The sequence below is a fragment of the Ambystoma mexicanum genome, chromosome 8 (genome assembly GCF_040938575.1).
Source record: "Ambystoma mexicanum isolate Mex_15411 chromosome 8, UKY_AmexF1_1, whole genome shotgun sequence".
Taxonomy (NCBI): domain Eukaryota; kingdom Metazoa; phylum Chordata; class Amphibia; order Caudata; family Ambystomatidae; genus Ambystoma; species Ambystoma mexicanum.
The window spans coordinates 753,829,431-753,853,126 of NC_090929.1; the positions used below are offsets into that span (position 1 = coordinate 753,829,431).

General features: G+C 44.5%; 1 protein-coding gene across 15 annotated transcripts in view; it reads left to right on the plus strand.

Annotated features, from left to right (window-relative positions):
* Nucleotides 1-23,696, plus strand: part of SORBS1 (sorbin and SH3 domain containing 1) — an 862,221-nt gene that overhangs the window by 688,567 nt on the left and 149,958 nt on the right. For all 15 annotated transcript variants that reach the window (XM_069610575.1, XM_069610579.1, XM_069610580.1 and 12 more), the window contains 2 exons: nt 12,178-12,292; nt 12,390-12,515. In XM_069610575.1, coding sequence (XP_069466676.1) covers nt 12,178-12,292; nt 12,390-12,515 — 241 coding nt within the window. The remainder of the gene's footprint in view (nt 1-12,177; nt 12,293-12,389; nt 12,516-23,696) is intronic.

Here is a 23,696-nt window from a genome sequence, read left to right on the forward strand (position 1 = left end):
TTCTATCCGAGGCTACAAACAAAAGAACTGGGGATATAGCCCGCTCACCCTCCCCCCCTCATCCCTACCAACGCCTCTGGCACTGAGCAACCTGCAAATTAAAGAGTTATCAATTCAGGAGATGAGCTCCACCCTGAGTTCTTAGATGAATAAGAACACAGACACCAGAGTGAATTATTTTCATAGAGACCTCAACGGAGCCCCTCTTTATTTTAACACAGCATTATTCTTAAAACCGAGAGCCTAGGATTCCCTTAGTATGAGCTCCGTCTAAGAGGGAACCAGCTACGTCAGGTCACCCTTCATTGGAGGTTTGTCAAGGAACATAAGGAAGAGCTTGCAGCAACCAATACCCTTCCTAAACTCAGGTTCCACCCACATGGAGAGTGAGGCCAGAGGTTGGCCTCTGTGGGTGGTCCTGTCCTGTAAGGCGGCCTCGGACAGGGCTACCAACCTATCCCTCTACCTCACACCAGGGTACCGCCCCTCTACTCCCAATTAACAACAATGGCCATCAACATAATATCCTATCTATCACTACTTAACAGTTACCCTACTTAACATTCCCTTAACAACCCAACTCTCTACTTTCCCCTACTTAACATTTACCATACATAGCATTAATCACATATACACATAACTACTCATACATGTATACATAGACTCACAACATATATACAACATACACCATTATATTACAATGTGATGACTGCTACAGACAGTCACCCCTTCACAGTACCTTGCAGGTCTGTCCTTCTGGCGCTGGCTTAGAAGAAGGACTGTGAAGGGTTGGTTGCAGGCTGGGGGTCTATTCACTGAAGATGCTGCTGACAACTTCTTGATGGCCCTCTGTTTAAATACAACGGCTCCTGGCCCCTTGTCCTCTTTCAGGGTGACCCGTCACCACATTGGGTCAACCGACTGCCCACGCTCTAGACACTGTTCTGGGTGTCCCCCTATGCACATGGGAACCGCTCACACTCACTGCTGAAACCCACAGTATCAATATTATTTTAGGGTGGGCCTTGTTGGCTGGGGGCCCACCCAACATCACTGCCAAAAGCTGTGGTATGTATATTGATTTAGTGCTGGACCCCGTTGGCTGGGGGCCCACCCAACATCACTGCCACAACCCAGCGCCATTTTTACATCAGGTAGTAGGCCTACTCCAGGCCCGCCCCCTGAGCAATGCCTTGTAGCAATGCAGGGGGTGGGTCGCGTCTTCACCCGGTCTGCTCCACTGAGCAACCCAAAGCTTCCTTCACCCGGGCCACTCAACAGAGCAACCCAAGACTTTGCCACCGCCTCAATCTTCACTGCCACACCCTTCAGGGAGGGGAGGGCTTTGTTTCCGCTGTGCTTCTCTGTATTCCCTCCCAGGCTGCTCCTGACATACACAGCCCGGGAGGATTTCATTTATGACAGGCCTGCCTAGCTGGCCACGAGGCAGGCTTTTGAGGGCACGGCTAGGCAGCCCAGTCGGGCCGCCCTCCCACACAGTCCTGGCAGGGCTGTTCTTAATGGGCTCGGAAAGCCACTGCTTTTTTAGAGGGTCTGATGCATCGCAACAAACATTAAAGTTCCTTTCTTCTTAGGATTTCACATATACAACTTCTCGGGTGATTTACTGTTCGCCCCGGGTCCCCCCCTCCCACGCTCAGACCCACTTTGACACTAAGGCCCTCATTACAACACCGGCGGTAACCAATGGCGCTATTAGCACCATGGTTACTGCCGGTATTGTAATGAGTCTGCCATGGTGCAATGGGGAATTACCACCCCATTCCAAGGGTGGCGGGGCGGTAATTCCCCATTGCACCATTGGCCCTTCCCCATTCCCATTTTTGCCCCATAGGGCTCAATGGGAATGGGGAAGGCGGTAATTACGGTACTGCAAATTGGCCTATCAAGGTCCCTTTGCGGGTCCCTACTTTAACGGCTGGTCCAGACCAGCCGTTAAGGTCGGGAGCCGCAATGGGACCTCGTAATTAGGCGCTAAGGGGTTAACACCGCCACAGCCTTTTATGGCACCGTTAACCCCTTAGCGCAAGGCTTGTAATGACCCCCTAAATCTCCAATTGGTCTCCCTACGCTGGACCCGGACTAAATTTCTCTACTTTGCCAAACGTTCTCTACTTCATCAAGTTCGAAGACTTTCAACTGTGCGCAGGATTTTGCTTAACCCATCGCAGGACCTCTTCGATTCACAATTACTCGCTCTCTTCTTGATATAACCTTTTTCTCACTTTCACTTTTGCCACTTCTCAGCTGGATCCCTTACAGAGACCTTTGATTTAGCACCTACGTGGTGCCGGACCACTCTTTCAAAGGTATTGTATCTTGCTTTTAAAGTTCAGTCACTCATCAGCAGTTCAACTTTACTTGCGTCTCTTATCACAGGAATTTTAACAATGTTCGTTCCAGTGCTCGCCATACAATGTAACTACTTGCAACCTTGGCTTCAACACAGACCGGTCTTGTATCGGTCTCCCCAACTCATGGGCTGTATTGATTTTACTGACACTGCTTTGTTCTTGGAGCCAAGGACGGTACCACGGCAGATGGTGCTTCTCCCTGCCTCGATTATTGGCGCAGGAGGGACCTGGGTATCTCTGACACACAATGCAGGATTCTTCAGCCTGGTTTCCTGGTGTTATGCTTTCTATTCGCAAGGTTTCTGGAAAGTAATGGTAACTTGTTGAGAAGGTCAAGGGAACTTGCAATCCCCTTCTGTTTTGCCATCCTTCTTCTCTTGTTCAGCTGCCATCTTGAAACTGCTGTTTCCTCGTGTGCTTTGCCTCGCTCAGAGTGTGCTCTCTTGATCCGCCTTTTATCTGTGTGAGGAAGCTTAATGGAAGTCAGGTGTGTGTGTGATGGTCAGTAGTTGCCTGACCTCGCCTGACCATTGTATTGGGACATGTCAGGTATACTGCTCGGTGTTAGTCTGTTTCTTCTCATAGCAGGCTGTGCATGTGAAAGTGTTTGTGTTGTAAAAGGAGGGAGGGTCGAGTTCCTAAATATCCTACCTGGTAGGATGGGGTGAAGGTGTTACATGGAAGAGGATACTGCGTCTCACCATCCGGTGTTCCACTCGCCAAATATCCCTCACCCAGGTGATCTTCCCGCACTGGTCCCCCCCAGGAACTGGATCCAAAAGCGATGGCCCTGTCCTGGCCACCTGGATGACAGCTCCCTGGGTACTAGTGGGTAAGACACCTTCTGGTTTCTCACGGGAGGTAAACCACGCCAGGACGGACCTGCCTGCCACCGTCAGGCGGGACAGCAGAATGGAGTGGTCAACAGTCTCAATAGGTCTAGCAAAATCAGGGCACCCACTCCCTCACTGTCAACCAGCCTGGCCATGTCATCAACCACAGAAACCAGGATACTCTCTGTGCCGGGTCTCGGGCAAAATCCTGACTGGAAGTGGTCAAAGAACCTATAGGATTCCAAGAAAGAAGAAAAAAGAGGAGAGACCAAAGCTTGGAGCAAATTCATGAAACAAGCTAGAAGAGAGATAGGACGAAAATTTGCGGGAACTAAGGGATCCAGAGATGTTTTTTTCAAAAGAGGCATGGCCACAGCTTGTTTAAGTTCCAATGGAATATGTCCAGATTGACAGGACAGATTGACTGCTTGTGAGACTCAACCGAGTATACCTGGCACAATGACCTTAAGCACATCCAGTGGAACCGGGTCTGACAGCGCAGAGGATTTCAAGTGCATCATAGTCTGGCCCACTATTTCCTCTGACAATATGGGGAATTTGGACCAGGTATGACAATTATCTACCCTTAATGGCATTAAGCCCATAGCAGATTGCTGAACCAATTGGATGTTGACGCGTATATTGTCAATTTAAGTGACAATGTATGAAGCTAGTGAGTCACAAATCGCCTGCAAGTGATCTCGAGTAAATGAATTAACTAAGGCATTAAGTCATGGATTGGCTCCTAGGGAAACAATGCCTTGTGTAAGGCAGTCTTGGTAAGGCACTATAAGACCCCACTTGACATTTGAACTCTGATCCTAGCTGTATCTATTAGCCAAATTAGTGATTTTCTGATAATTAGAGATGATCTCATTTGTTTCTTCCGTAAAAAAAAAGTAACTACTATATTCTCTTCAAGCTTAATTTTTAAGTACAGTTTATTAGGGAGAACACTGTCGAGAGTATCCCAATAAAACCCTGTCTAACTGCAGTACCTGTCCCCTATAATGGCACACTGTTGCTGACTAAACACCGGCACTTCCTGCCCTTCTTCCCCTTTTTAAGTTGCACACACCTCTTGTCCCATCCTTACAGCTCTTTCAGCCTGCCCCTCCTGTTTCCCCATATCCCTGTGGTCACAGGTCTCTTGGAGATCTCAGATGCTTACTTTGCATGGCAACTGAACTTAAAAACGGAATTTCTACTTTTCTTCAGCATTGCTTTTGTCCCCTCTGAAGCAAGGGTATTCTGGTTGTAGGGTTGTGCTTCTGCACTACAAGTCCGGGAACTTCCAGCTTCTGCATCCTGTGCACACTGAATATTCGCCTCTCTGCTCGCTCTAGTGAGTCCTGCATTATATTTTAATTAGTAAAAGGCTCCAGTCGTAGCTCCTCAGACAGTATCTGAGCGTTGTCCTTGTGTCTTGTTTGCCATTCAATATCACCTTTGCTTTATTATTGCCTGGTCAGTATTTATTTACCAGGATGAGATTCTGCTTTGTGTCTCGAATGTTATGTTTGCACGCTGGATGGTTGAAAGTCTGCCTGGATACTAGATTGATGACGTTGTTTGGCCGTTTGTCTTTTACTGCCCATTAGTTAGCAAACCTTTGTTTTTCAAATCAGAACATTTGTTCAACGTAGTGCTTGGTGTGGATTCCAGAGTGGAACACAATTCGGGAAGACTGTTTCATTTAATGGGAGGGGTTAGAGTATAGAGAATGAAATGGCAAAGGCATCTCTGGATGCAGACCATACCTCGAACACTGTTGGATGGGAGTATCTATTTACTACTTTAGATGGAAGGAATTTGGCATCAAATATAACAGGCTGCTTGGAAGGGTAGGGCTAAGTGTACAGCATTCAGCCAGTAAGAGTGGATACATAACTATTCTGTTTTTAAAGGGTGGGGTGCAGGGCAAGTACTATGCTTTTGAGGGGGCTCAGGACATGTAAATATAATCCCTAACAAAGAAGTCTCATTTTGGTACACGCTATCTACGTACAACTTCACTTGGCTGGATGCGGATCCTTTTCGTCTCTCATCCTGTCAAGTCTCAGAGCAAGACATTTTAATTCCTGGTACTCTGGGTTGTACTCTCAAATGCTTAATAGAAGTAAATGCATGCTGAGAATTGCAACTTGTAAAGAAAATGTAACTTTCTTTTTTATTTTTATATTTATATATTTTTTGATATTTCTATTATATGTTTAACTTGTAAACATATTTAGATTAATCACGATAAACATACATTCATAAAGGCTTTACAGAGTGGAGAAATTGGGGTAGTGTAGAGAAAGCATAAGGAGGAAAAACATAACATTAAATATGAGGTTTCCTAAAGTGAGTCCGGTCTTAGTATTCCTGCACCTGGTCAAGCAGGAATTGGGTAAGAGATTGAGTGTAAGGGTCGATAGTTGCAGAGATCCCAATGAGTTGGTATTCATCTATGACTCAAGGCTGTGCCACTTGCAGAAGACTGTGTGAAAAAGTGTTGTTTTTAGGGCTGTCTAAAACCTTACTTGATTTCGTTAAATGCCAGGGGTAGAGGAATGTTGTTCTACATGCTCAGCCCTATTAGTAAAATTCTGTCCTCCAACTGTTTTCAGAAGGGAGGTGGGCAGGATCAAATTGTTTGCGCTTCAGGGTTCTCAATAGGATGTACCTTTTCCCTGGGCATTCAGTTGCCACATAGTGCTATTAACCTGAAAAAGATTCATACTTTTCAAGATTAAATCCACTGTTGCTTCCACAGCCCATGCAGAGCATAGGAGATGTAGCCATAATTGTTCAGACCTAGTATCATGTGCGCTGCACTGTTCTGGATTAACTTCTGTTTCTAGATTACTTCTTTACGTAGTCCAATGTACTTGCTGTTCCAGTAATCCAATTTTGATAAGTGAGTGAATGATTTCTGTTTTTAGTTGAAGATCCATGAAGGGGATGTAGTTCATAATTGCACTTGCTGTTGAGAGATGGGATATGAGGGCCAAAATAGAGGTTGGAACCAAACATTAAATTTATAAATGTTTCAATTTGTTTTCTGGCACGGGGAAGAACCAAGTGATCGGGCCAAAAAACGGGTAGTCCTGTACCTGCAGTGGTATCACAGTGTAGGTCCTCAGTTTTAAGTGAGTTAAGGCGGGATAGGGCTAAGTTATGCTGATAACTTGTCCGGTCAGGGGCCTTTATCACCCAATCAGATCACCAGCTCAAAGTCATCAGGATAGAGATTAGGCGGTAAAACTACTCAATCAGAGATGCTCGGCACCATAGGTAAGCTTTGAAGAGCCCTGTTGAAAGGGATGAGTTCGGAGGCAAACCTTTGGATTGAGGTCTTGGGTTTGAGAAGAGATTTCCAATTTTACCTGGGCTAATTAATCATTGAGGAAGGAGATGACCATTTTAGAGCAGTTCTCTGGATTCCTATGTCGTGTTTGAGGTGGTGGATTTGCATAGTGTGATGTACAGTGTCATACATTGCTGACAAATCAATAACCATGACAGCCGCAGATTGCTTGGAATTATTTGACTCGAGTATTTCTTCCTTAATATCAAGAAAGGTAGATTCATTACTTCTGCCAGGTATGATGCAGCAGGTGATTGATTTTGCCAAATTCCTAGAAGTGTTTAAATAACACATTTCCAATTGATCTAGCGTCTGGTGGTAAGTTTATTTTGGGTCTGTTCAAGAAATATTAAATAGTTTCAGAGACTGTTGTGTGCCAGGATCATCATTTATAAATTACAAGCTCAGATGCTCCTTGAATACACGAGAAGATTCCCCAAGATTTACAACCCTCCAAGGACCACTCCTTCTGATCAGCAGAATAACAGACTGACAGCTCATGACGCCAGCCGCCGCTCCCTTACATGCTTCCTTTTCTAATCCCAAAACAATACTAAAACTAAAACGGAATGACAACTCCTAAAAAAAGTAAATAGAATTCCTGTGAAACCCACATACCTTACAAACTAATATCTTAACTGTAAATCAATGTATCCGTACATGCTATGTTAAACATCAAAACAAATAACCTTTTTCTGATGTCTGTCATGTACTCCTCTATTTGCCTCTCTCACTCACTCACTTTCTCGCTCTCATTCTCTTTCCTGCTTCTTTCTCATCTCCCTTCTCTCATCAGCAGTGGTCCTGCCCTGCCTCGCCCACCTACTGCTGCTCGCATAATCCTAATAAGGGTGCTGCAGTTACACACCTACGCATTGACGCCATAATCTTGGACAAACTCCCAGGCTTCCTGGGAAAGATTCAGGGATTTCAGTGACTTCAGAATAACTATCAAAGAATCATAGATCTTTGGGATTGTTTACCTACATGCACGAGCCAGCGAGATGTTGGTCAAGTAGTTGCCATTGCTTCTCCACTGCTCCATTACCTGCCTTCTTCTGGAGCTGTGCCTTGCATCGCGGTTGGATGGGCTTACATCATTAACGTTGTCACCTTTCTGACCAAATCCATTATCGTATTCACTTATTGAAGTAATATTTAAAAAATGGAACCTTCTCTATAAAAACACAAATGGTAAAAGCACGTCAAGTTCATTATAAATTGGAAAACTCAGTAATGCACAAACATGTCCCTTATCTTCAGACTGAGGAAATATTGAAGTCCTTTGAGGAAACCATAATAGCGCCATTGTTCAGACACCTGTGTTTAATGATACACTATCTGGACATTGGAACATGCACATTGGTTGTATCAAAACCGTGCAATTCACGAAAAGGAGAGGAAAAGTTGTGATTTTGCAAAAGGAAACATGAAACTCGCAGGAGTGTGCATGGGTGCTCCACACTCACCTGTCATAGACCTGTGACTAATGATGGTGGTGGCTTGCTCCAGGGGCTCTTAGGAGTCACATGTTATGCTGGAGATATGTTTCCACATGTAGGTAGGGCCGTGAAATCTGGGGCTTTAAGAGCCAATACTTGCAGGCAGACTTGAACTGCACTCGGCTCCCTTTACAAAGGGATACGTTAGTTCATAGTCAAAACGATAGTGCAGTTTCTGAAAGGTAAACTTTGCTAGCAAATGGATTGTTCAGCTGCCATGGTCTAATAGGTTCAACTGAAAATCGCATTCTGAAATAATGTCATCCTTTATGTTACGTAAAGCGTCTTTTGTACCATGCCTATTCCCACTGTAGTGGTCTGACAGCACTGAGCTTTGTCGAGATAAGTGATCATAAAAGCACTGACATCACTGATGTGATTCGAAATGTTCACTAGTCACCTGACAGCTTTCAGGAAACCTCCAGGAAAAGGAAAGTAGATACCACTGTATTTCATTGATTAACTTTCTATTTTTGACAAAGTGTCAAATGTAGTAGCACATTTATACTTTAAACATGGTGAACATATTTAATGGTGGGGTTTGTTTGTAGCACTGAGTTGACCTAGCAAACGGAATAGCAGGTATGGTTAGACATTCCCATAGGTGCTAGGTGTGTCTAGGAGGCCCTGGTGGCCAGGACCTACAGGGGCATGTGCCTTTCTCCTGTCACAATATAATGTAGGGCCTGTTTATTTTTCTGGCCCGGTTGAGCACAGTATTAACAAACTGACTCACCGACACCACCCCATCATCCCAGACCTGCTGCTCTGGTGGGCGCTGAGCAGGGGTGTTGCTAGGTCTGGAAAAGATCAGGGGCTAAGCTAATGTCGGGACTGGCGGGATTCGGGGCTAGCTATAGCCTTTTGGTTGTAGTCCCTGAGCTTCTATCCGAGGCTACAAACAAAAGAACTGGGGATATAGCCCGCTCACCCTCCCCCCCTCATCCCTACCAACGCCTCTGGCACTGAGCAACCTGCAAATTAAAGAGTTATCAATTCAGGAGATGAGCTCCACCCTGAGTTCTTAGATGAATAAGAACACAGACACCAGAGTGAATTATTTTCATAGAGACCTCAACGGAGCCCCTCTTTATTTTAACACAGCATTATTCTTAAAACCGAGAGCCTAGGATTCCCTTAGTATGAGCTCCGTCTAAGAGGGAACCAGCTACGTCAGGTCACCCTTCATTGGAGGTTTGTCAAGGAACATAAGGAAGAGCTTGCAGCAACCAATACCCTTCCTAAACTCAGGTTCCACCCACATGGAGAGTGAGGCCAGAGGTTGGCCTCTGTGGGTGGTCCTGTCCTGTAAGGCGGCCTCGGACAGGGCTACCAACCTATCCCTCTACCTCACACCAGGGTACCGCCCCTCTACTCCCAATTAACAACAATGGCCATCAACATAATATCCTATCTATCACTACTTAACAGTTACCCTACTTAACATTCCCTTAACAACCCAACTCTCTACTTTCCCCTACTTAACATTTACCATACATAGCATTAATCACATATACACATAACTACTCATACATGTATACATAGACTCACAACATATATACAACATACACCATTATATTACAATGTGATGACTGCTACAGACAGTCACCCCTTCACAGTACCTTGCAGGTCTGTCCTTCTGGCGCTGGCTTAGAAGAAGGACTGTGAAGGGTTGGTTGCAGGCTGGGGGTCTATTCACTGAAGATGCTGCTGACAACTTCTTGATGGCCCTCTGTTTAAATACAACGGCTCCTGGCCCCTTGTCCTCTTTCAGGGTGACCCGTCACCACATTGGGTCAACCGACTGCCCACGCTCTAGACACTGTTCTGGGTGTCCCCCTATGCACATGGGAACCGCTCACACTCACTGCTGAAACCCACAGTATCAATATTATTTTAGGGTGGGCCTTGTTGGCTGGGGGCCCACCCAACATCACTGCCAAAAGCTGTGGTATGTATATTGATTTAGTGCTGGACCCCGTTGGCTGGGGGCCCACCCAACATCACTGCCACAACCCAGCGCCATTTTTACATCAGGTAGTAGGCCTACTCCAGGCCCGCCCCCTGAGCAATGCCTTGTAGCAATGCAGGGGGTGGGTCGCGTCTTCACCCGGTCTGCTCCACTGAGCAACCCAAAGCTTCCTTCACCCGGGCCACTCAACAGAGCAACCCAAGACTTTGCCACCGCCTCAATCTTCACTGCCACACCCTTCAGGGAGGGGAGGGCTTTGTTTCCGCTGTGCTTCTCTGTATTCCCTCCCAGGCTGCTCCTGACATACACAGCCCGGGAGGATTTCATTTATGACAGGCCTGCCTAGCTGGCCACGAGGCAGGCTTTTGAGGGCACGGCTAGGCAGCCCAGTCGGGCCGCCCTCCCACACAGTCCTGGCAGGGCTGTTCTTAATGGGCTCGGAAAGCCACTGCCACGCTGCCCAGGCCATAAATGTCTCTGGGGGCCATCCAGTCTGGCCCCGAAGTGGGCCGAGAGGCGCCTTGGTCCAGGGGTGGCCATGCTACCCCTGACACAGCAGCTCATAGTCTCTGCGGGGGCTGCCCATCACTTTTCAAAGATTTAAGGCACCTGGGGGGAGCCCGAAGCAGCAACCCCCCAGGTAAGTGTCTTTTTTTCGTAACCGTCACTTCAACTGTCCTTGTTTAACATCCTTCTGGATTCATTTCTCTACCATGCACAACCCATTCTTGGCCAGGGGCGTTCTTTTCTGTTGTTCTTTTTTTCTTATTTCTTGACATTCCATCCATCCCCATGATAGGCTGGATGGTTTCTCCCAAACACATACATAAATAAAAGACACACACACACTACACATTTAATTATACCTTTCATTATTACACTGGTGTCTATGTCTTTCTTTTCTGTGTGTTCCCTCAGAGAGCCAGCACGTAGCCCACTAGCCGGTACCTGTGGGGCCACGGGCTACAATAATGTTGTGATGTGCCAGAATGTTAGTGGCAGAGTAATGCCACTGCTCAGAGGGCAATCAATGTGCACCGGTCCGTAACATTATGTTGTATGATATGGCTCATATTCAATGCCAGTGTTTGGGGGAAACTGAGTTGGTGGGTCTAGAGAGCTTGAAAGCTAAATCTCTTCATGGTCGTAGTAGCCACCTTTCAATGGTTAAACTGGTGAGGTGCCATAATCTAGGTGCACTTCGAGAAAAAAATAGAGGAACCAACCGCAACACAATGGAACGGGCCCAAAGGGAGAGATAAACCATCATTAGTATTTGGGAAAAGGAATACAAGAACAGTATTGTTGGTAGGATGGGGGGTATGAGTGCATTTAAAGACAATACCTACACAACAATCATATATAGAAAGGAAAATTATGTTTTTTCCAGTGAGGTAGGATGAGGAGGGGAGTTGGGGGACAAAGGGGCATTAAGAAGAAGACTCGAATTCTGAAAGGCGGTTTGGACTAGTGAAATAAGCAATTTGGAAGTGTGGCTAAGAGATTGGGACAGTAATCTACATCGACAAAACATACGTAGCATAAAAGCTGAATAAGAGGCACACTTCACCAATATTCCACAAGTAGGACCAGTCAATGTTGTTGACAGATGAGGCATTGTAACAGAAAGAAAAGCTTGTGTTGAAGATAGGGCTATGGTTGCAGACAGACATGAACGCTGGATGAGAAGATTGGGGAAAGTAGATAGCCAGCTTGCAGAAGAATATGTAGCGCGCTGCCAAAAGCTTCTGTAGATCTTACACTGGACCTTTTTTTTTACCTGTCACTTAGCTATCACATTTAGGACTGGATGTACGAAGTGGGATATTCACAAGTTAAACAAAGCTTTATATGTTTTCACGTCAGCCATTAACACCTTTGGAATGTCTTCCTCTTGCACCAACAGTTTTTCACAAAATCCTCCTAATCATCAGATATATATTAAAATTGACATTGCATTTTGAATATACAGCTGTTTGATTTAGTTCTAAATTAACAGAATGTGTTAAATAGTATATTGAATGAAAGTTTGCATTTTCAGTATTACAGAATGTGTTGGATTACGCTCCACTTCAAAAGTTTTGCCTGAGTGACATCAGGTGATAGATTCACTGATATGTGCTTTTTCAATGCTTTTTTCCAGGGAGCTTCCACTTCAGAAAGGAGATGTTGTTTACATCTACAAACAAATCGATCAGAACTGGTATGAAGGAGAGCATCATGGGAGAGTGGGGATCTTCCCGAAATCATACATAGAGGTATAGCAGCTGTTTTCATTTGAGCCTACACTGAACATAGGCTGTTCTTAAAAGGTTGTTTTATAACATATTGACATATTTAATCAATTGTATTCAGCTACTCCCACCTGCAGAGAAAGCCCAGCCCAAGAAGACGTCACCAGTGCAGGTCTTAGAATACGGAGATGCCATAGCGCGATTTAACTTCAATGGTGATACCCATGTGGAAATGTCTTTCAAAAAGGTACTTGTTTGGGTCCACACTTGTAACGATGACTAATGCGTTCACATTGATATATTTTAATGGGGTCTAAATGACAGAGCAAACTCAATACTTGAGCATTTAAGCACAGAAGGTTCACACAACACAAAATAATGATGTGCTATTATACAGCTCTTTCACTAAAGTGCTTTAGATAGAGTATTTCCATAATACTATCACCTAACCAAAGTTGGTACTCATTTACTTACCTCGGAAGGATGAAAGGCAGAGTTGGCTTTGCCAGGATTTGAACTTGCGACCTACAGATCATACACAGATCTCAGCAGCAAGTGCTCAACCCGCTAAGCTATTTTACGGGCAACAGTCACTTGTCAGAAAACATGTCACAATTTAAACTGCTCTGAAAGACATGTTCCCATCACCAATTCAGTCTTTGGGGCTCATTACGGGTTTGCCGGTAACCCGCCGGTAATTCTGGCGGGTTGACGGCAAACCTACCTTACCGTTACCAGTGCCCGATATCCAGGTATTACCGGGATATTACTGGTGCCGGCAACGGCAGTAAGTTCCCATTCCATGGAGTCCCATACGACTACATGGAATGGGTTTGCCGCACCGGGGCTGGTGATTGCAGCAATTATTTGCCAGTTGGGACCTGAACTACCAGCAGATCCGGCCTGCTGGTGGATCAGTGCCCCTACTGGCATATTTAGAGTGTGCCAGTCTGGTAAAAAAAACTGGACCGGCACACTCGTAATGAACCCCTTCGTCTTTTTAAACATATTCATCATATCTACAATATTTCAAGTTCCCCCCTCTGTTAAAAAAATACTGTACCGTTACTTGAAATTGATATTACACCACCCCACTAAACAGTGATGAGATTTCATGTACATTAGTACCCGGGGGGTGTGAGGGACAGCCTCTCAGCCAATGAGGAGGCTCGGAACGGGGACATTGCCAGCGGTAATCCACCAGCTCCAAGCCGCTCACAGCTAGAGGCGCCATCTTCCCCTGCCGGGGAACGAGGTAAGTGTGGTGTTTCCGTTTACCATCCATCCTCCCCCATCCACAGAATTCCTTCCTTGCCCCACCCCCCCACTTACTTTCTTTTCAGTCCATTTTGGGAGCAGACGCGCTCGGAACACTTCTGTCCCCAGCGCGTCCCCTCCCGATCTGTGACAGGCCGTCATGGAATGGAAGAATGGACTACACATAGTCCCTTCTCTCCTTTCCATGGCAGCAATTTCTTTTGTTTATTTTTTGTTAATGGTGCCATGGAAAGGGAAAACAGACTTCAATTTTCCTTCCCCAGCGGCCATTTTTTTGACATTTTTGTTTTCTGTTTCAAAAACGGAAGAGCGTTTCGGAACAGAAGAAAAATGCTTTTAGTACCCCAGTCTTACGGGCTGGGGTACTAATAGCAATAAGCTCCCCACAGGGGGGTGCATTACCACTTCAGGAAATGCCCTGGGTACTTTGTTAAGGCCCTCGCTTCGCTCAGGCCTGTAACTATGGGCATCAGGACATTACCTGAAGTGGTAATGCACCCCCCTGCTCAAGGCTTATTGCTTAATTGACGCACATTCTATCAGGTGTTTGAGCATTGCAACAGTGTAAGATTCAAGGGTGTTTACTACAGTAACAGAAACTAAGGGATTAGGCTTTAACTCAGATCATCAATTAAACATTCATTTAAACAGAAAAAAGTAGGCTCCTCTACACGACCATGTTCCTTTGCCCTTTCCTCTCTCTTTAAGGCTCATCCTTCCTAGTATGAAACAAACGTCTTCCACAGCCGCTGGAGTTTTAAGTGCCCTGCATTTCATTCTTAGTTGTAGCTGTGAATTATTTGCCTTTCTTAGATGTCAGGTAATTACACATCTTCAAAAGATGCCAAAACCACCAGCCTGGGGTCTTGGGTCGTCTGAACAGTGGCTACCGATAAACTGTCAAAGATCTCTTTGAGTCTGACTGCTGTGATGAAGTCCCATGTCTCTAGATGGTGAATAGGACAGGGGAAGCCATGGGGGCCAGAGACCACCACCCGCTTCAAGAAGTAGGCCCCAAAGGAGCCACGTAATGGATCCAACAGGCACTCCAATTCTTCCCAGACCTATGGTTCAGGACGCTTAAGGTCGTAGAATGACTTTTGCAATCCTAGATTAAGGCACCTACAGTCAAACAAGAAGGTACTGTTAGATTTAATGAGTTCCTCGAAGTTTGTGTCAAAGATAAAGAAGCCACTATTCTGCCAGCTGCAGATGCTCTGCAAATACCGAAATCAAAGTGGATTGAGCGTTGTACTAGGAGAACTGTGCTTGTTGTACAACGCGAGCCTATTTATTCTTGACTCTACGTGTCCAATTCCATGCTCCCACTGCCTGAACAATGTAATCATCATAAATTAATTTGAGCGAAGACACCACTCCCAAACCCCACTCTCATGCACAACAGTCTGCAGATCTTCAGAGCAAGAGTCTGTCTAGCATCCCCAACCATGGACTGCAACAAGATGAATCAAATACGGCATCCTCCCTTGTTAAAGTCTACGATTGTGAATGAGCCTAACACAGAGGCTCTATACGCTGTCACAGAAAAGTGAAAATTAAGGCCTTGAAGTAAACGCTGAACTAAAAGTGAAAGCACAGTGCCCTCTAGAGGAAATTAAGAATGTTGCACATCAGAGGAAACTGACAATTTAGCTTACAAGTGAGCTAAGAGGTTCAAGTCATACTATCTTAAAAAGACTTCTAACGTTACAGCTCTCTTTACACTTCCCAAATGATAATACAAGTTGAACTATTGCACTTAGAAAGTCATCAAGTTCAACTTCCAATGAATAGAGACTTAGAAGTGCCACTAGAGAGTTGCCTGAAAACTGTGGCCAGCTTTACCTTGTGTTTAAAAGGCAGGAGGAGATAATCTTGCAGATTGATAAGGTATAGAATGTAAAGCGGAGGGCACCAAAGATCTTTCCTTGGTGTAAACCCCACTGGAGTGAAACTGGCAAAGAAAGTCCTGTTTTTGAAAGAGATGGAGAAGGAACAGACATCCTTTCTACATCAGTGTCATAGAAGATGAGTAGAAGCAGGCTGGGAAGGTGCCCATTGTTCACTATGTAAGGTAAGTGTGCAGAAGTAGACGCGGGACACACAGGTGGCATGCTTGTTGGCATAAACTTTTATTTAACAGAAAAATAAGGAAGGACCCTATCTGTCCCTATAACTAAGAGGGCTTGCCTGCCTAAAGTAAGACTAAAGATGATGTGAGGACGTCCGTCAGAATCCAATTAGTCCACTGCCCTGTGTCCCAAACCTATTTCTGGCCCTTAAACTTCAAAAGAAAACTAAATAATGGGTGTTATCCTGATCCCAGAAGGATGTGTCTCTCCTTCTAGTGGGTTTTAGGGTTCTAGGCCATTTCATCAAAGGTCATAATGTCAATGGTTTTTTTATGAGTATTTTTTACCGAACAAACTCATCGAAATATATTTTCTACTTTTGGGGGGCACCCCCCCAAATCCTCCCATCGACTATTGTTTTTTAACTGTTCCCGACCCCCGGCCCCTTATATACACTTTGCCAACCCCCTACATATTTCGATCAGTTTTTTCGGTATATAATACTCGTCAAAAACCCATCGAAATTCCGACCACCAATGAATGTCCTTATACAGATTTTAAGCAGTTCATAAATGATGGTGGAATATCCTTCATCCCCTAGCCTTCACTAGGCTTTTCTGTAAAGTTCCACACAACGGGGAGGTAGTTTTCCTTCCCCAGGCCTTCTCAGGGTGTCTTTATAGTTCCACAAAGGTGGGGGAAATATCTCCTTTCCCCAGACCTTCTTAGGCTCTCCTTCAATAGTTTCAATAATGTCTGTTTACTAGAGGATATACCTTTCCTCCTCTGTTCCTCACTTGACTTTTACCAAAGGACATCTCTCCCTTACCCTGGTCTTCTCTTCTCATTATGTGGGTCCCATGCCCTCTTCTCAGGTTTATAATGTCTCTCGATCTGGCCTGGTGAACAATCCTGCCAGGCACTGTCTTCTTTTCTGGTTTCTTTGGGGTGCTTTCTCAGCCAATATGTCTCTATTTCATTTCTCTGCCCATTCCCACTGGAATGAGGAAGATCGTGCCCCACTTCCTCCCAACCACAGCCTCTAGGGGGGCGCAGCGCCCTTCCGGTCCCTCTCTGTGTACCTTCTAACTTGGTCTGCGAGGGTTCCGGTCCTTAGCAACACCGGCAAGCTTCTCTGGCTTCCCCTGGGCTCTTGCGGTCAGCTCGTTGCTTTCGGTGGCTCTGATACACTGGTTTCTTGCCACATGTCAGGTCTTGCCTGGACCACTTGGTGTGCTTCCTTCCTGCCACTGGACTTTGGGTATCTCAGCCTTCTGGTAAGTTTTAGCTTCTTTCTGCCTTTTCGGTCGCCGGCTTCCTACTACAGGCATCGGGATCTCCAGCACACCATCTCTGTGCGACATTGCTTCCCAGATCAATGCTTCTCTGGGTCAGGACTGACCCTGAGGAAAGTCCTTCGTCAGTTTGTTTTTATGGTTAGTCTGATCTTGAATTCTGGATAGCTAGTATGTTTGTCTTGGTTCTGCATAGGGCTCCTTATTGCCCTGCTCTTCTTCATGCCAGAAATTGTGGAGCTATCTTTTCCCATACTTTACTCACTCTTCCTCGTCACATTATTGTCTTATAGACAGGGCTACTATGCATGAAGTAACTAACAGAAGAAAGAGGAGACATAGGGGATGGGGGTGCTTGGGCCCTATCCGTGTGGTAATGGTGCATAACGTAGGGCAGAATGGTGGCTTACATACTGCTTTCTCCTCTGATAGTCTTCCCTTTTACCACAGAGGGGGTCCCATGTATCACCCACGGGGGACTATCAGGTATCGGCCTCACCTCCCCAGCCCCGTGGGAAGGGACCCCCTTGGGTAAACGTGACGACATCAGGGGATTCATCACATAAAAGAAGGTAAGGGAGGTACCTTAAATGCAGGGCTGCCAATACCTCTGGGAGAGTTAGAGGGAAGGAGCATAAGTATGATGGTGGAATTGATGGGTGCTAGGGAGAAAGAGGGTGAGGAGTGAATAATAGCAAAATAATGAAGGTGTCCCTTCTCTTGGTGTACTCCTACGTCCCTTTCCCTTTCCTCCATACTTCATGGGCGTCTGTCAGGCTGAGAGGTCCTGTGTCCGCGGAAGCTGCTGAACCCCCAACGATCCCCCTGAAATGTAATTCCCAGAACTAGATTTCAATTCAGCTCTGTAAACTACACCCCAAAGGGAAAGGGGGAAGTGGATAACAAAACAACACCAGGCAGACTGCGTCAAGGCTAACCAGAGCTGAACCTGCAGAGGATATAAGAAAAGCAGATACAATTCCTTTATTTACTTACTTAACCTTAGGAATGGGAAAGACTTTAAATCCTTAACTAATAATTAAGAATCATACCTGGCTCTTCTCTTGAAATTTCTTAGAGAAGCTTGTAAAGAAGCTGAAAATCTCTCTTACTTGAGAATCTTGAAATTCACAGCAACTTCTTACTTTGGGCAAATCTGGAAAGTTTAGTTCATTGTCTCTTTTCCAAAATGCACTAGATGTCCAGTTAAATTGTCTTTATTTATTCTTTCCTTTTCTTTCAAACTATTTACAATTCCATTGAGTTTGTGAATTCTTGAAGAAACACGTGTTAAACTCACACGCGGGTTATTTCCATACAGATGAAGTTCACGTTGAAAACTTCCTGCGTTGAAGAACACGCGCACGGAAAGCAAAATCCACGCACAGAAAACACACGCGCAAGCCTAACCACGTAAAGTAGAATTCACACGCTAACGAGAACACGCGCAGAAAAAACACACGCGCTAAAAAATTTCCGTGTTGATGAACTTCCGCGCCTATTCACACGCGCCTTATAATCCACGCGCAATGAGTTCACTCGCGATCGAATACACGCGTTTAAAAAGACACGCGCAAGAAACCATACGCGCAATTGAGTTCCAGTGCAGAAGCACACGCGCTTGAAATCACACGCGCTATAAAGTTCTCACGCGGCAATTAGATTTTCGCGTCCGGAAGCAGACGCGCTGGAAACACACACGCTTTAAAGTTCTCGCGCGACAAATGAATCTCATGCTAGGAGCACCCGCGCTGGAAAACAAACGCACTCTTGAGTTCTCACGCGACGAATAGATTCTCGCGCTAAGGAACACCCGCGCTGGAAAACACACGCGCTCTTGAATTCTCACGCGATGAACAGATTCTCGCGCTACGGAGCACACGCGCTGGCAAACACACGCGCTCTTGAATTCTCACGCGACTAACAGATTCTCGCGCTAAGGAGCACACGCGCTGGCAAACACACGCGCAGTTGAATACACTCGCACGCGCAAAGGTTCAACGATATTTTCAGATTAAAAGTAGTGCGCGTATTTTCAAATAGCGTTCAAGTGCACTCAGGAAGTTCAATAGTACAAGTACAAAGATAACTTTTTACGAATTTTCAAGGAAATGTCATTAAGATGAACAGAGCTGCAGTACAAACAAAGTCACTTATCTCCAGAGCGAATTCATAAGGATCTTCAGAGTTTCCTGTCTTCAAAAACGAATTCCTGACAACTGATAGCTTCTCCAGAAACCCCCAAGAAAGTAGCCGCTCAACTGCTAACGCCTGAAGGATAAAATCCACCAGGCCCAAGTCTAAAGCAGGAGCAGCCACTAAACACATCCTCTCAGCTGGGGTTTAGATGATGAAAGGCACAGAGTGACAGTTTAGAATGTTCATTGTTGTTCTGCAGTGTCTTCTAACCAATCAGAGCTGTCACTGTGAGACTCCATTTTGCCTTGGGTCAGAACCAGGATTCTGAATCAGCAAGTTAAGGCCAAACCAACTGCAATAGAAAACTTCCCACCCAAATAAGGCTAATCTAAAAAAGGATTAATAAAGAGAAATAATGAGAAGGAAACTTGAATAAGGGGAAATAGCCTGAATAGGGGAAGGAAACCTGACAGTACCCCCCTCCTAATGCCCAGTCTCTGGGCCTACCTTATGTGGATTTTTAGCATGAAACTTAGCAACTAAACGGGGGGCATGTACATCAACTGAATCTTCCCATGATCGTTCCTCAGGTCCATATCCCTCCCAATCAATTAAATACTGCAACCTTCCCCTCACTTTCCTGGAATCCAAAATTTGTTTAACCACAAATTCCTCAGATGAATCCTCCAAAATCACAGGGGAAGGTGGTGTTCTAAATCTAGTTCCTGAACAAACTGGTTTTAAAAGGCTAACATGGAAAGTAGGATGTACCTTCAATTGCTTGGGTAATTTGAATCGTACTGCCACAGGGTTGATGATTCTCTCTACCTCGAATGGGCCTACAAATCGTGGACTGAATTTATTCTTCCCCTTAATTTTTAGGTACCGGGTAGAAAGCCAAACTAAATCTCCCACCTTATACTCAGGACCAGCCTTCCTTCTCAAATCAGCACACCTTTTATATTTCAATTTGTTTTCTCCCAGCACCTTTTTTGCTCTATCCAAGTTATTCTTCATTACCAACAAGCGATCTTCCACTCTAGGATTCCCAGAATCCTCCAACACCTCAAAACTCAGAAAGCGAGGATGAAACCCACGACCCAAAAAGAAAGGGGACATAGAAGTAGCATCTTTACCACAATTGTTGTAAGAGAATTCTGCCAACCATACCAAATCCACCCATTCCTCTCTAGCTTGTAAATAACACCTTAAGAACTTCTCCAATTCCTGATTTACTCTCTCCACTTGTCCATTACTCTCCGGATGATACCCAGAAGTCAAACTAACTTCAACTCCAAGTTTCTTACAGAAGGCCCTCCAGAATTTTGAAATAAATTGAGTACCACTATCAGAGATAACTTGATTTGGGAGTCCATGTAGTCGAACTACACCTTGCAAAAAACTATGAGCCAGTTTTTCTGCGTTAACCTCTCCCTCCATTGGTAAAAAATGTGCTTCTTTAGTAAGAAGATCCACCACAACAAGAATGGTAGTACAACCCTTATCTTGAGGGAGATCAACAATGAAATCCATAGAAATAGTGTGCCAAGGACGAGGAGGAACGGGTAACGGCTCCAATAAACCATGCGGCTTCCCAACTTGACTTTTTGCTTGTGCACAGACTACACAAGTTTTAACAAAGTTCAATGTGTCTTGGCGAATTTTTTCCCACCAAAAATTCCTTCGAACCAATTCCAGAGTTTTTCTGAAACCAGGATGTCCTGATAAAATGGATTCATGACAATTTCTCAAAACCTTTTCTCTTAACTCTTCAGTAGGTACATAAAGCTTGTTATCAAAAAAAGGAAGATCATCTTTCAAACTTCTGGCTGGATCCAGTCTCACCCACTCCTCCATCTTCTGCAAGGACATATTCTGGCGAACTTCATTCAAAAAATCCATTTCTTTAATGGTTCCAGCTAACAAAAAACGTTCTGGAGCAATTATAGGTTCTGGTTCCAGAATCTCTCTCTCCTCACTACCAGGAAATTGGCGGGATAAGGCATCAGCTTTTTTGTTCTGACTTCCGGGTTTAAAAGTCACAATGAAATCATAATCGGCAAAGAATAAGGACCAACGAAGTTGTCGTGGAGACAAAGTTCTTGCAGATTTTAAAAACAATACATTTCGGTGATCAGTAAGGACCGTTACCGTATATCTTGCCCCTTTCAGAAAATGTCTCCATTCTTCAAAAGCGGACTTTATTGCTAATAGTTCACGATCTGCAATGGTGTAGTTCACTCCAGCGGCAGAAAACTTCCTAGAAAAGAATGCAACTGGATGTAGTTGACCAGTATTTTCATTCCTTTGAGAAAGCACCGCCCCCAATGCTAAATTAGAAGCGTCCGCCTCCACAAAAAAAGGTTTAGAGAGATCAGGATGAATTAGAATTGGACTAGAAGTAAATCTTTGTTTTAACTCCGGAAAAGCTTTTTCTGCTTCAAAGTCCCAGTCAAATTTCACTCCTTTTTTCAAATGTCTCGTTATAGGAGCAACCAGCCGAGAAAAACCTTCGATAAATCTCCTATAAAAATTGGCAAACCCTAAGAAACTTTGTATTTCCTTAACCCTAGTAGGAGAGGGCCATTCAAGAACTGCTTACACTTTTTTAGGATTCATTTCTAAACCCTTAGGTGAAATTATAAAACCTAAAAACTCCACAGAATCTGTATGGAATTGACTTTTTTCCAATTTGGCAAACAAATGGTTTTCTCGCAGCTTTTGTAAGACTAAGCGCACATGTTTCTGATGTTGATCCAGGTCAGAAGAGAAAATCAAAATATCATCGATATACACGACAAAAATAACTAGGTATTCTCTAAAAACCTCATCAATGAAAAATTGGAAAGCCGCTGGAGCATTACATAAGCCGAATGGCATAACTTGATATTCACACAGCCCAAACCTGGTCTTAAACGCTGTCTTCCATTCGTCCCCTTCCTGCACACACACAAGATGGTAAGCTCCTCTCAAATCTAATTTAGAGAAAATATTTGCTCCTTGTATTTGATTAAGCATTTCCGAGATGAGAGGAAGAGGATACCGGTTCTTAACCGTGACTTTGTTAACTGCTCGATAATCTATGCAAGTTCGAAGCGTTCCATCCGGTTTTGGTACAAAAAATAAAGGAGAGGCCGCTGGTGACTTAGAATGACGAATAAACCCTTTGGCCAAGTTTTCCGACAAATATTCTTTTAAATAATCATTCTCTTTCTCTGTAAGAGCATATACCCTACTACTAGGCAAAATTATTCCTGGCTCCAGCTCAATTTTACAATCAAAGGGCCTATGGGGTGGTAATTCTCCTGCCACTTTCTCATCAAATACGTCCCAAAAATATTTGTAACACTGGGGAAGTTGACCCACTACAGCTCCCACATCATGACATCCAATTCCAGTCTCAGCCAGAAAACTAGACTCTGAATTACTTTGTTTGACATCTTCCTCTAAGAGACTTCCTGAAAAGCAATTCTCTTTACAAAAATCTGACTGCATGTCAATTGTCCTAGCACTCCAATCAATCAGAGGATTATGGAGAGTAAGCCAAGGCATACCCAAAATAATCTTCAACAAAGGAGCATCAATTAACTCAAACGAAATTATCTCTCTGTGACCTCCTGATAACTACAAAGTTAAAGAACCAGTCCTATGAGTAATAGGACCAGAAGATAGATATGTACCATCAACAGCCCTAGCCTGCTCTACAACCTCTTTCTGAATAATTGGAATTCCCAAAGATTTTGCCAGACCCCAATCCATGAAATTCCCGGTGGCACCAGAGTCAAGCATTACAGGATCATTTCCCTTACACTCCAACTCAAAGAACAAGGATACATTTACGGTTATATGGGGAACCGCTGTCTGCACAGTATTGGCGATCTGTTGCACCTTGACCGCTGAGGTAGAAGTCTTCTTGGGAGTGTAAGGACAGTTTCCTAAAAAGTGCCCACCTCTTCCACAATATAAACACAGATTGTTATCTCTCCTCCTAGCCTTTTCTTCCACTGTTAAAGGGCCTCGGACCCTGGGAGATGGATTATTCCCTTTGGATCTACTCTCTACCTTAGGTCTATACACTCTAACTAGAGACTTTACGTCACTCTGACAATGACGCCTCTCTGCCTTCCTTTCACTCAAACGAAAGTCCAATTGAATAACCAAATCAATCAGACCTTCACAAGTAGAAGGGTGTTCAACTACTCCAGACAATGCAGCCTTTAACTCATCTCTAAGGCCCCTATAAAACAACGAGGCCTGTTTAACCTCGGGCCACTTGCTTTCTAACACAAGGGACTTAAATTGTGTTAAATAAGCAATCAAGTCTCTATTACCTTGTTTTAGTTCTAAAAGTTCACCATCCACTTCCAGAGATAACGGTCTTCTATCAAACATCTTTCGGAATATCTCTAAAAAACTGGTGTAATTTCCTAAAACCGTACTCTTTTGACTCACCAACAACCCAGCCCAAGCAGATGCCTCCCCAGAAAGATAGGACAACATAAAAGTTATCTTAGATGCATCCGAGGGAAATAATTCTGGTCTACTCATAAAATGTAATTCACATTGTGTCAAAAACACCCTAAACCTCTTGGGATCCCCATGATAACGTTCTGGAGGCGCCAAAGGAACTGGCATAATTAAACT